The 13,612-nt window shown below is 38.2% G+C and overlaps 1 protein-coding gene across 7 annotated transcripts in view; it reads left to right on the forward strand.

The window, feature by feature from the left end:
* Window positions 1–13,612, forward strand: part of LOC126049027 (ephrin type-A receptor 6) — a 516,299-nt gene that overhangs the window by 116,907 nt on the left and 385,780 nt on the right. For all 7 annotated transcript variants that reach the window (XR_007509078.1, XM_049824756.1, XM_049824759.1 and 4 more), the window contains exon 3: window positions 11,640–12,303. Coding sequence is in view for 6 of the 7 variants with exons in the window: in XM_049824756.1 (XP_049680713.1) it covers window positions 11,640–12,303 (664 nt within the window). In the remaining variant the exon portion in view is untranslated. The remainder of the gene's footprint in view (window positions 1–11,639; window positions 12,304–13,612) is intronic.

Genomic DNA, 13,612 nt, shown 5'->3' on the forward strand with positions numbered 1-13,612 from the left:
TCCTTATTCTGGCATATCTGAAGAATGCAGCAACATGTAGGAAAGAGGAGATGTTGGAGAGGTTTCTCCGATGATACTCTACTCAACTCTAGTGAATGAAGTGTTTTCAGTATCAGCTTATATGTATTATAGGATAATTAAGAGCTTTATGCTTCCCCCATTTGTGTGCTCAGAAATGGGATGAAAGGAAGGAGCGCAGGGGAAGGGTAGCAGGTTGTTTTCTTCCAGTACATTTTAATGAGTATGATTGAGCCTGGACTCCCCCAGGAGACAGTACTGCTTTACAAGCTCTCAGTAAATAAGCAGTTACATGGGAAGCATGAACAAACTGATTTGCTGGAAAACATTGGTTATTGTTTTCTTTTCCTTTCTATTCCCCGTTTGTTTTCATCTGTTTCTGCTTTGGACTTCAGAGACTATATGCATAAGGTTGATATGGATAGCATTTTATTTAAAAACAAACAAAACCCCCCAAAAAACCAACCACCACCCTCCAAAACCCCCACCAAAACCGCAGATTTCTGATTTGTATGTATTTATTTCTATACGTATTTTGGAGACATTGTTAAAGATGTTTCCAACCTGTAATGGAAGCTATTCTACAGAATCCTTATGCACCACTCTGAGTCAACCTAGAAAATGAGTAAAGTTGTAATGCATGTAGCTAGAATATGCAGATAAACTGAGGGATTTGTATGCTAACATGCTTAAAGGAATATAGTTGTGCTGCAGTGAAGTTTTGAAGTGGCATCGCTTCAGTTCATGTGGGTGTGTGTAGCATCAGATAAAGGCATCCACACTGATACAGCAAACTCCTCATTACTGTAACTTGCAGCGCATGCTGGTAAAAATCAGTGATCTGTCACTTAACCTTCCTCTCATTATCTTTAGTTTTGCTTCTTTAGTTTTATGTCTTAGTTTGAATTAATGTGTTAGTGTTTGTAAAGCACTCCAAAGATGAAAAGCCTTATATAGCTACTTTGTATAATTATTATTCTTAATTGTTTCTGTTTGGTATAGTTTCAATTAAAACCACTAATTGACTAGTACTAATTCAATAAGAAGCAGAAATGGCAGGATTTTTTTTTTCTTCTTTCTTAAACAGTAGGGACCTTAGGAAAGAATCAGGGAGAGATGAGAAGAAGCAATAGATAGATATTCTTGTGGGGTTTACTTCATATTAACCCCATTGACTGCCTGCTAATGGTGGTAACTTAAATATGCCAATGCCCACATAAAAATAGACTCTGAGATCCACTGCTCTTCAATAGGAAAACCTGGAGCTTGTGAGGTATTTGTACAGTTTCTGCCATTACTCGCACTGAAACGTTTTTTTTTCCCTGAGCGATCAGTCAGGAAATGAAAATGGCAAACTCTGAGTCATAGCCCACTTTCTGGGTGCACATAGCCGGACTGTTGTTTTGCTGTGATTCTGTGGTATTCGCTTAAAGCTCTATTTCTTGGAGTGGTAAAGGCAAAAGAGGATCTTTCCGCTGCTGAAGAGGAACTTCAGATGCCAGAATTGAAGATTCAAAGCCTGGAAAGCAAGTAAAAGGGAACTAATATTTGGAACTTTGTGCATCTAACTCAGCAATGCACAATTTTTGAAGGGGTTAACTGGTAAAAGCAGTCATTTTGACTTGTAGTACTGCATGCATTCAGTCATAAAGCAGACAAGGTCAGCTCTCAGACGGAGGGCTGAGACTATCTTCTACCAAGTGTCTCCCTGTCTTGATACTACTCTGGCTTCTCAGCAGGCCAAAACAATTTGCAGGGTTGAGGTGCATGGGGAGTAGGGGTATGGCAGGAGGGGGCCCTACAGACCAGCTCCAGTACCACAAGGCTTGTTGGATCAGAGTCAGTGCAGTCCTGACATGGCTACATGGAGCTGGTCACAAACAGCTGAGAAGGATTAAAAGGGGACCTCTGAATTTGTAGAACTTTCTGAACTAGAACTGTAGAGATTGGTCCTGGGTTTTTTTCTGCAAAGGTCCCTCCAGTCTATGTTTTTCTGTGTTTCTAAATATCTCTGGACATATAGCTGGTGCAACTATTGTGCAGCATTACCAATGTACCCAGTACAGCAGCATTACAGAAGTACCCAGTACAGTGGCTTTGCTGAGCAGTATTATAACATTCCTGTGCCAGTTACTCTGTTCTAGGTGCTGCGAGGGGCAGAGCCAGGATTGCTCCAGCTCCTCATGTTCAGGAAATAAAGCAACACAGCAGCAAACAAACATTACTATTAAACACCTAATATCTATTGGAGCTTGACTGAACTATACCTACAGTCTGATTGATTTATTTTTTAGTTGTATTTTTTTCTTAGTCCTTGTTTGTCTTATTCTAATTATAAGAAAGTATAAGAATTTACACTTGCATATTTTAAGTCATGATATCTCTTATTTACTAATGGGTGGCAAAACTTGTTTCTTACATACATGTTAGTTATTCCACAACAGACCCATGTATTTCATCACATAAGTATTGCTGTTTAGAGTTATCGCATTCTGCATGTATTCTTAGTTAATGCCGTACGTCTCATTCAGCCGAGTAAGGATTGCTAGCCTCTTCTTCTCATCAGCGTGCCAGCATCAGCATTACTCAGTGTTTTGTCTAAGCAGGACTCTGCATCTGCTGGCAGCCTCTCTGCTAATTTTAACACACAACCTTTACTGTCAGTTAAATCAGCATTGTTCTAGTAGCAGATACCTGTAAACTACTGTTTTATATATTTATTTTATTATTTCTTCTGTAAAACAGGTCAGCAAGCTACAGGGCAGGTCCCAGAGATGGCACACGGACAGGTTTTGAAGGGCATGCAGCAGGGTTGAGTGCTAAGAGCTATAGTATCTGGAAAAGGTGTAGACTTGCTGCTCTCGCTTTCCATTCAATTCTGAATATGTTGGAAGTGTTGCATTACATAGGGATAAGATGCCCCTGGAAAGGTGATCAGCACACTTGTCACCACTGGATTGTGGCATCTCTCACCACCTCCTGAGGCTTTACTAGCACGTCTCATTTAGAAAGAAAATTAGTCTGGCACAGTATACTTGCAGATCCTTGATACAAGTCATTGAGTCTTTTATAGTCCATAACGCATTCAGGGAAACAATGGTCTTGTTCCAAAGTACTAAGGAGAATGGTATTTTATACGTTAATGGCTGGCTTCAGTTATATATCAGTTTTGTTATAAATAGCCTTTGTGTGTACCCATATTAAGTGTGAATTCTTTTTTCTTTATTCCTTCCAGTTTTCTGTGTATCCCTTTTCTGAATGTACTTTGCCTTCTCGTGATCTAGAATGGAAGGAAAGGTGTGTTATTATTTCTGGCTCCTGTTTTATAATTTTTCTGCCATATCTAGACAGCAGAAACTTTATTGTGTGAGTAACTTTCACTGGTGCATTATGATACTGCTGTCTAGATTCTGGTCAGCCAAATGGATTTACTGCCTCAGTAGTTTGAGCCCTACATCAGATCACATGTTTTGAAATGTAGCCATGTTTCTTGGCATCTTGATCTTTTCCAGTATATGCGTAAAGGTCCACATTCAGGACCTGTGACTCCCTTTTCTTCTGCAACAGCCACAACACACTCTACAAAGCTAGAGCAGGGCTGTCCTATTTTGCCGTTTGATCCCGAAGTCTTATGCTGGCTAATCCCCAAGTAAGAGTCAATTGTTTCATATATCTGAAGCTGGTCTTGCTTGGATTCCAGGGCTCATCCCCCCAAATCTCACCAGATCCTAGTCTTGCTTGCCTGAAGAAAACATTCCTATGAACCAGAACAGTTTCCAGAGCAGAGTTGGATCATCTCGAACAGTTCATCTCATGTTTGTTCAGTATTCAGCACTTCACGTAAATAACAGAAAAGCAACTCGCTTTTGGATTTTCACTTTTTGAGTGCATTTACAGCTTTCTGAATCATCCTGACTACTTCAGCCATAGAGCAGCTGTTCCATAGCCCGAGACCTATTAACACTTGCATTTGGAGAACGCAGAATAATCTGCTACTTTCTTTCCTATATTCTCTTGTTTATATTGCCTTGTTTATTCTTTAAGATTTTTTTTATTTATCCTGATATTGTTTCTCCCTTTTAATTACATTTTACTTCTACAGATTTTATAAGGGGTTTGCCATCGACTGTCATAGTCTGTGCCTATATGCTGCTGCCTATGTAGAAAACAGAGGTCATGTTGTCTCTAAAACTGCGTTGCAATTGTAGTTATAGTTCTACAGAGCTAATCTAATGCATGCTATGTATTTATATGTACTCCCTAAGCAACTTTAAATCACCTTGATTTAAATGTAAGACTGTAAGTAGTTTAATTGCTGTTTTATTTTGCTAGCTATGCCAATTTGTACTTGCATAGGAAATATGTGAATAGCTGTGGAGTTTTGTCTGCTTTTTTTGTTTTAAATAGGCACATTTCTTAAGTTCAGTCTTATCACTTGTGTTACTGGGCTTTGGAGGGCTGAGCATCTATTTTCACATACAAAGTTGTAGATGTTGAAAAAAGATGGGGGTGAAGAAAAATGAGCTGGAGGGAATGGGGAAAAATATTAACTCAATGCCTTTAATTTGCAGTAATTCTGTAGTTTTTTATTAATGCTCTTTAATCTTGCTGTTTTCAGTGTCATGTTTTAAATGCCAGCTGTGTTTTAAAATCTTCATTTTCTAAGCACGTGAATTTAAGAGAGAAGTTATCTTCCGCTATTTTCTGTTATGTAGTAGAGTTGGTTTTGCTTGAATGTCACTACAGCAGCTAGATATTTAAATCTGCGTTTGCAGATGGCAGCCAGCAGCTGTGCATGCCAAGTGCAGGTCCTTCTCTATTGTTTCCTAGCTTAGACCTTTCTGATCTCATTTCTATGGAGATCATCTCACTGGAGACAGATAGTATATGGGAATTTAAAAAAACTTTTTAAACTCTCTTTATTTTTACCATTCAGCTTGTTTCCATGGAAATGGGACCGAAAAGATTGTCAGTAGTGAACAGTTGAAAGTGCGAATTCACTTGTAGACTTCATTAGATTACTCCCAGCTGAGAACTGCAAATACTGATGATGAAAATGAGTAATAAACCATTTATAAAAATGGCAAAATAGAAGAACCAATTAAAGTATCAGAAAAAAAAATGCTATCTGCTTTCTTTTTACCCTCGTGGGATGTCATAAATATGGAAATACTTACTTAACTGTTCTTGGGTACATGAGTTGCACAGACACACTTGTAACTTTTCTCCAGACTGGTTTTTAGGATAGCAGCAGGACTGTAAAACAAACACAGTCCATCCTTTTTACTGTTAGGGACCTGACGTGTTCTAAGTGGACATCTGTGGGCAGTGAGGGGTAAACATCAGAAAACTGCATCGCTACAGTTCAGGTTCCCTGAATTTTCAAATTCCAGCCTATGTTTTTGTGTAAGAAGTAGTTGACGGCTCCATTTCCGAAATTACCTCACTCTCTGAAACCAATAGAGTAAACCAGACCTGTGTAGCATGAACCTTACATATTTTGTTCCTTGATTTAGAAAGGAAATCTTTGTTCTGTTGCCAGATAGATAATAAGACTTATTACTGTTGAGAACTTGCCTTTACAGATGTGTTTTCTTAGGAGGTAGTCAAATGCAGAATGGCTGAAGTCAACAGGTTTTGTTCACCAATCTCCTCTCCCATGTTCCTTTCAGGCACAGCTTTTTCCTTCAATTCTCTGCATGGAAAGCCAGTACTTGTCCCTACATCTTTTGCTCAACAACAAAAGATTTGTGTAGAATATTTTACCCAGGTGTCCCACCCAACTGTGTGGAATACTAGGTCTGCCACAACCTTTTTGTATTCAGGAGTGAGCTAATGTACGCTGGTTAGGTATGCATAAGTGTAGAACTCTTCATTTTTAGAGAATTAACCATTGTGTATAAAAGATAAGGAAAAAGGGGAAGGAACTTTCTGGCTTAGGATACAAATGCAGCAAAACTGTAAGGACAGATGGTCTCTTCCATTCCTTAAACCACTGAGTAAGGGTGCAGACCTCAGTAACCAGTGTCCCTACCTTTAAATGAAGTAAAACATCAATAAAAAGAATCTTGAGCTGTACAAGGTGCTAAAGCTGCCATCCTGGATTACCAAACTGCTGCTGGGATCAGTGCCTGAATAACTGTTATCTGAGACTAAGATCCACTATTAATTCATCAGTCAGTGTGACAATGTGTGGGAAAAGTGTCTTTCACTACATGTGAAGTTATCTAGATATCAGCTCATTACAGAATAGGCATTTTCAACTACTTGATATAGCTGCCCCTATTAATTGGAAAAGATTCTTACAGTAAAGTTTGACATACAAATAAAAATATTGCAATGAATTCTTCAAGTGCAAATAGGGCTGCTGCTAAACAGTGAGAATCTGCTTGGCCTTGCTTCTGAGCACACGGCACAAGGGAGATGAGCCTCTCGTTTCCCACGTTGGCAAAGTGGTATGGTGGAGAAGAGCCTGTAGTGCAGGTCTTCCCATGGGAAAAGATGCACTGGTGCAGTGCCAGGACTGCTCCCTGCTGTCCATAGGTGGCACCTGGGACTGGAAGTCAAAGAGGAGCTGTAGGGTTGACATGGGAACATGCAGCTTTATGGCGCTGCCACAGAGAGCTGGGAGGTGACAACAGGGCAAGCAAATATCCTCTCAGTCCTTTCTGTTCTGTGTTCTCCCTCTAAATCCAATGTTGTGTATAGCTAGTACTGGGCAAGTCACGCTAATTGTCAATTTAACATTTCTTTAAGCAGCATGATGTGACCTCAATAAGGGTTCGCTTAAGAGTCTGACTGTGATTTAAGTTTCAGAATTTGTTAAAATAACTGGTGTCTTCACGGAAGTTATGACCGTTTCTATCAGGCTGAAACTGGTCCACTGTTTTTAATTTTCTGTAGCATGGTATCACTAAGACATTTTTTTAAAACATAAAATACGTGAAATGCAATCACTCTCTTTGTAACGTTTGTACAGCCTTTGGTGATACAACCTACTGAATTGTAATAAATGGCTGTTGCTGATTTTGTTAATCTGTAGTGTCTGGTCTAAAATAAGAATAACAAAAAGTGGGGAACGTGGAAAAGAGATTTCAGTATTATGTATAGCTAGTAGAAGATTTAAATTGGGTAATTTGTTCTTTATAGTGTTCTCTGTACAGCTGTTAAATATTAGTGAAGTCCTAACATGAAACAGGTGATAAAGTAGCTTGTAGAGATATGAAAACAGCTGAGATTTTATCTAGCTAAAATCTGTGTGGTTTGTAGCCTAATCTTATATTTTGTACTTGAATGTGACAAGTAACCTTAAAATCTTCTCTCTACCAATCTTCAAATTCCATGTTGTTCTATTTTTAGTGACATTTACTCCTCCTTTATGCCACATGTAAAAGTAAAGTGTAACCTCTTATTCATGCTGCTGTTGATTACACTGTTAAAATAGAATTTTGAAGTCTTTCCTCCAAACTGTATCTGTGACATTTCTTCTTAAGTTCTGGAACTCCAGTTGTAAGAATTAGCTTTAAGCTGCTGCTGCTGCCTCCGTCAATGTTATTGGAGCCTTTCCTCATTTGAAAGGAACGTAATCAAAAGATTTTGAAAGTAGTGCAGTGCATCAGGATGCCAAGAGGCTTGGTTTGAAGGAAGCCTGAACTGTCAGCTTGTCTAAACCAGACAGCTTCTGCCAGCTTTTGTGCATGTCAAGTTAGGTATTCTGGGGGCAGCGGGAGCTACCACATTCTTGTGCAAACATCATCAATGAGATGCTTCTGTTAATTTGTTTTTAAGGTTTTAGGGAAAATTAGTTTTGCACAACAAAAATGTTTATAAATACTTTTCATTTAATTAGTTAGGAGGTATAATATGAAATACACCCAAAAGAACACTAGTGTGTATTTGATAAATTGCTTGGGTTTTTGTTGTCTGCAGTGAATTTAAATATTGCTTAATATTTCCTGGCTGGTTTTATCAGAATAAAAATGCAACACTTGTGTAAAATTAAAAGCAGATTATATTTCACCCAGGAAGAATGTGTCCTTGTCAGAGATCACAGATTAAGTTCTGTTAGACTCTTCAGTAAATTACATTGACATTTTGAGGTGGCGGAATTCACCTAATTTGCACTCAATATCTGGAACTAGTAATTAAGAACACATGCTAAAAACTCACAGCTGTATTTGTAAGTGTATCTTATACAGTATGTCTTAGTGTGATGGCTAGGTTGAAATGAGAGATGTTAACTTTTTTGACAATATTTTACATGTATGATGATTAGACTACCACTGTTAAACATTTTTGCAAATGCCTTTTAAATGTTTTTCTTGCCCAATGCATGAACTCTTATAAATTCGGAGTTCTCAGCAGGCTCTTTGGGAGCACATTGGAAAGGCACAGGCATGAAGCACGCAAGGTCTGCTTTGAATGAACTAAAGCACTGTCCATATTTGATCAATCCATCTTGTTTTATTCTTTTAAACCAGTTATTGAAGTGCTGAGCCTTCACTTTCCTACAGAAGCAATAGATTTATATTATTAACTACATGGTTAGCAGCTAACTTCAGGGCTTTAATCTCTAAATTCAAATTGAGATATTGATTCAAAGTGAATATATAAATATTTCTGAAGAGAATCTTATAGTAAGGGGAAGATATGTTGGATTTTTTTTTCCCTAACATTTTTAAGAGGCAGTAGTATGTTGAGGCTTTTTTGCTTTAAGCCAGTTTACTCTGGTTCTAAAGTCTGCTCTGTATTTTAAAAACTACATCGTCATCCCCCCTTACTACTCTTTTATTCTGGGTTTGGTGTGATGTTTTTTTTGTTTGGGTGGGTGGTTTTGTTTTGTGTGGTTTTGTGGGGGTTTTGTGGGGGTTTTTTTGGTTGGTTGTTTTTTTGTTTGCTTTCTGGTTTTTGTGGGGTTTTGGGTTGGGTTTTTGGGGTTGTTTTTTTTTTTTTTTTTGAGACCTTTCTGGAGTATATAGCACATCTTCATTTTAATGTGGTTTGATAAGCAAATGTGGAAAACCTTTTCTGCTTCTGTTTGGTTTTTTTTTCTAAATCTATGTTGTGGTTACATTTGTGTATAATGCAAATTTGTGTAATAATGCTTAAACTTATAGTACATGTTCTATATGTGAAGAAAAAGGTGGTTATGTCCTTGGCTCATGTAACAGATATGGTAGGCAAAATGGAGACCAACAGCTGAGAGACTTCCCTGCTTCATTTTTAAAGAACCCCTTCTGGTGACGTTTTAAGGCTTGGAGCTGTGGATTTTAATTATATTTAAAATTAAAAAATAATTTTTTTTTTTTTAATCCTTCATGCCTGTGGAATTTTGAATCCATTCAAACTTTGTGGGTTCTTGCTTGGCAAAAGGGAAGAGGCCTGGCCCACTGGAGCATGAAAGTCCCCTCTTCCTTTCTCAAAGCCAAGATCTACTTGGGGTATTATATTGCTTGCTACAGGGTAGACTTTAATCATAGTTCAGACCAGTTTGGGGACAATGACACAAGAAGCCCTGTGCTAACTAGTCCATCATACAATTTTGACCAAATCTGAATTTGTTCTGGTCTTGCCATGAATGCTGAAGTAGCAGCTTTGCCCTTTCTGAATGGATATAAGTCATAGAGGCCCAAAGCCCTTGGCCATATATTAATCTCTAAAGAGTCAGCAGATTGTTTGCCAAGTATTTGCCGTTGTCTGGCTATCATATAAGTAGTATCCTTTGTGATTCTTAGGACTGGACCTTCAGAAGAGGTTATCGTTCTTCCTGTGATAGGAAGAATCCCCAAAAGTGATGGATGGCCTGTAAAGGCCTTCACTTGCCCTATTTTTCTGCATAGCTCCCAGATGCATGCTGCAGTGACCAGTAATCCCAATCCTCTGATTGCATCTGGATTTCCTTTGGAAATTGGAATTCCTTTTTCCACATGAATTCTAGCCATCGTTTAAAATCAAAGTTTTCAGGCTAATGGAGCTATGGGTTATTATTTATTTTTTCTGCTGCTTCCACCATGGTGGATCAGTTCACTTCTAAAGTAAAAGGTATACTTTCCCCCCCTCCACATGTTGTTGTGTGCTTTTGTGTTGTGTTGTTTTGGTTTTACATAAAGATTATCTGAAGGTCTTGGAGATGCACATGTTCCCCCACTTCCATATTGTGGCATTATTTGTTCTTAAAACTCAAAGTAAAGCCAGCTAGTTTTCTACATGCTCACATGAGCCTTAAGAGCCATATGATGTCTGGGAATTTTTCTGAAAATGAGGACCTAACTCTTAAGTAACATCTTCCTCTTTCACAGAAAAAAATGACCAGGTAAAGTCTTGCTTTCCACAGTGTTTCTAAATGGTATTTTTTTATTGCTTAAAAATGGTAAACTGAACTTGTACTTCCTAAGCTTTCTTAACCCAGTAGGCCACAGGCCAACCATACCTTCCTTGTAATACTGAAGTAGGCAGGCACTATGAATATTCGTCTGTTTAAGTAGTCAAAATGTATCTTTAGAAGTGTAACTTTAATTTTAAAAATATTGATGCTGTGTGCATTAGAGTAGAAGAACTTGTGGGGTTGATGGATCTTGGGGCTAACAGAATTTGAATTTATGTTTGAACAATGATGTGCAAGGTCCATACCTTGTTTTAGTACTCGGAATTGCATATTGTGTGTTATTTGAACATGCGCTTTGGCATGTTATGTGTGTACACCGGTATGTAATTAATACAAAATTTAAAAATGCCATACAGCATATATTTTTCAAAGATTCATGGAGTTTTTTGAGGGCATCTATGTGGGAATTTCCACCAGAATTTAAGAACATTTTAACAAAGTTGATGTAATGTAAAACCTTGGGGGGGCAGAGAAGTGTAGGGGAGAGTAAAAAAAAAAAAAAAAAAAAAAAGTCTTCCTTACCTCCAAATTGCAAGAAAGAGAATTTATGAAGGCAACAACAATGTGACAGGTTGGTGGTTTGTGGGATTTTTGGTGGGGTTCGGTTTGGGGTTTTTTTAGCAGAAATAAGTGTAATACAGATCCTATGGAGCCAGAACTGTAACATCTTTGTATATACAGCTGAATGTTTCTAGGGCAATTGTGTAAACTAGGACAACCTACACCAAACACCTCAAACCCACCAAACCAGAGTGGCTACCTTCCAGCTGCCAACTGCTGCAGGTGCCTCACCAGTGTCATGTCCCTGAGCTGTGGGAAATGCCTGGAGGACTGCCAGAGAGCCAGCCCACCAGCATACCAAACAGGACTGTTCTACCAATTTTGGGGGGGCATAGATGATTGAATTACATGACCCAGGAATGTTCTCAGACTTATAAAATTTCCTAATATAAACATGGCCAGTATTTTCCTCTTCTACTGAGCTACATTGATTTTTAAATGTTTTTATTAATAGAAAATTATCATACAGTTTCTGAAATAAAACTTGGTGTACCATTCTGTAGTTGGTATCTGCTTTTAACTACTGTCTTTTCACTAAGCTTTAAGTAAGTAATTATTCTTAACTAAACCATAGATGCATATACATGGGGCATGCATGTGTATATATACATGGTTTCAGTGTATATGCATAATATGTATTTTTCTTAGTTTTCAAACAACATTATTTTCTTTTCAGTGGGATGCCATAACTGAAATGGATGAACACAATCGTCCCATTCATACTTACCAGGTATGTAATGTGATGGAACCAAACCAAAACAACTGGCTTCAAACAAACTGGATCTCCCGTGATGCTGCACAGAAGATTTATGTGGAAATGAAGTTTACCCTGCGGGACTGCAACAGTATTCCATGGGTACTGGGAACCTGCAAGGAAACTTTCAATCTCTACTACATGGAGTCAGATGAGTCTCATGGAGTAAAATTCAAGCCAAACCTGTACACTAAAATTGATACTATTGCAGCTGATGAGAGCTTTACCCAGATGGACTTGGGTGACCGCATTCTTAAACTCAACACAGAAGTTCGTGAGGTTGGGCCAATAAATAAGAAAGGATTTTATCTTGCTTTTCAGGACATTGGAGCGTGCATCGCTTTGGTCTCAGTCCGTGTTTATTACAAAAAGTGCCCTTTCACGGTCCGTAATTTGGCTATGTTTCCTGATACTATTCCAAGGGTTGATTCTTCCTCTTTGGTGGAAGTACGGGGCTCTTGTGTGAAGAGTGCTGAGGAACGTGATACTCCAAAATTGTACTGTGGAGCAGACGGGGATTGGCTTGTGCCTCTAGGACGATGCATCTGCAGTGTAGGATATGAAGAAGTGGATGGCTCCTGCCATGGTAAGAAAACATTGTTTGATTTTTTTTATTATTATTATTTTTAATTTTTTATTTATTTAAGTCTTATGATATGCACAGCAAATAACTCATTGTATTTTGGAAATACTGCATCACACCTTCAATTAATGCCGCTTGTCCAGAAATAAACAAGGTTATTTGAAGTCACAATATTGTGGATTTCTAAGAAAACATCTGGTTACTAAAGATGATCTTCATTTTGTCGAACTAGGTGCCCACAATGTACATGTGTATAGATCAGCAAGGCACCTTGACTCCTTCTGTAGTTACTGGAGATGAGTGCATGCTTTTGAGCAGGGTTCCTCTACCATGTTTTAGACATCTGTTGCAGGGACGAGATGAGCAGTGACTGGAGGGGGGAAAAAAAAGTCTCTTTTTTTCTCCATATGTCTAAAAAGGGAATCTAGTCATTTAAGTCAGACTCAGATCTTTGTATGCACATAAAGACAGAGGTGAATTCACCTAAGGAGATAACGTCATTATTCATGCTTCTATAAAAAAAAGGTATTAAAATGCCTCCATGAATAACACGCATGTTAACGTAGTAGAAAATCAGTAGGTATCAAGTTCAATTAGAGACATTTGAGGCCCTATTCAGAGTTAATACAAAAGGTTAAAATCAAAAGTGCTCAAAATGCTTTCATCACAATACATAAGTAATGCTATATATCTAGTACTGGTTTTCAGAGACTAATGTACAAATGTAGTAAGACATTGTTTGTGAAGCAGGTGCCAGTATATCAGTTAGTTGCTGAATGTTGTTTGCTACCTTCTTGTATCTTAAGAATTGTCTATCTGAGGATAGCTGTGCTTGGTGACTTCTCTTCAAGAATTTTGCAGAGACTGCACTCTGTCCTGGTATGTATAGAAAGACATAGCAGTGCACTTTGTCACTATGACAGCGAATTAAGGATGTTTCAAATCAGGGTTTCCGCTTGGAGATTGACTACAAAGGGAAATGTATTTTCTTCCCTTACCCACCCCTCGCTTTCATAAGTAGGACAGTGAACACATGCAGGAGCAAAAAGCATGTCTTCTGCCTAATCCAAGTGTTGTTGTGGTTCATTAACCCTCTCTCTGCCACTCTTGAAAGTGGTTGCATTTGTCAAACTTTGTGATAACTGGATTTCATACACAAATGGAAAAATTCAGATTCCTTAAACTTTTGTGCTGTTTAGAATGTGAATACGTTGCTAAAACTTTGTAAATGCTGTGCTATACTTGAGTAAAGCCCAGGACTCTGATTTTTATTTTTTATTTTTTTAATTATTATTTGTGGATTCAATTTGAG

This window comes from Accipiter gentilis, chromosome 21 (genome assembly GCF_929443795.1).
Source record: "Accipiter gentilis chromosome 21, bAccGen1.1, whole genome shotgun sequence".
Taxonomy (NCBI): Eukaryota; Metazoa; Chordata; class Aves; order Accipitriformes; family Accipitridae; genus Astur; species Astur gentilis.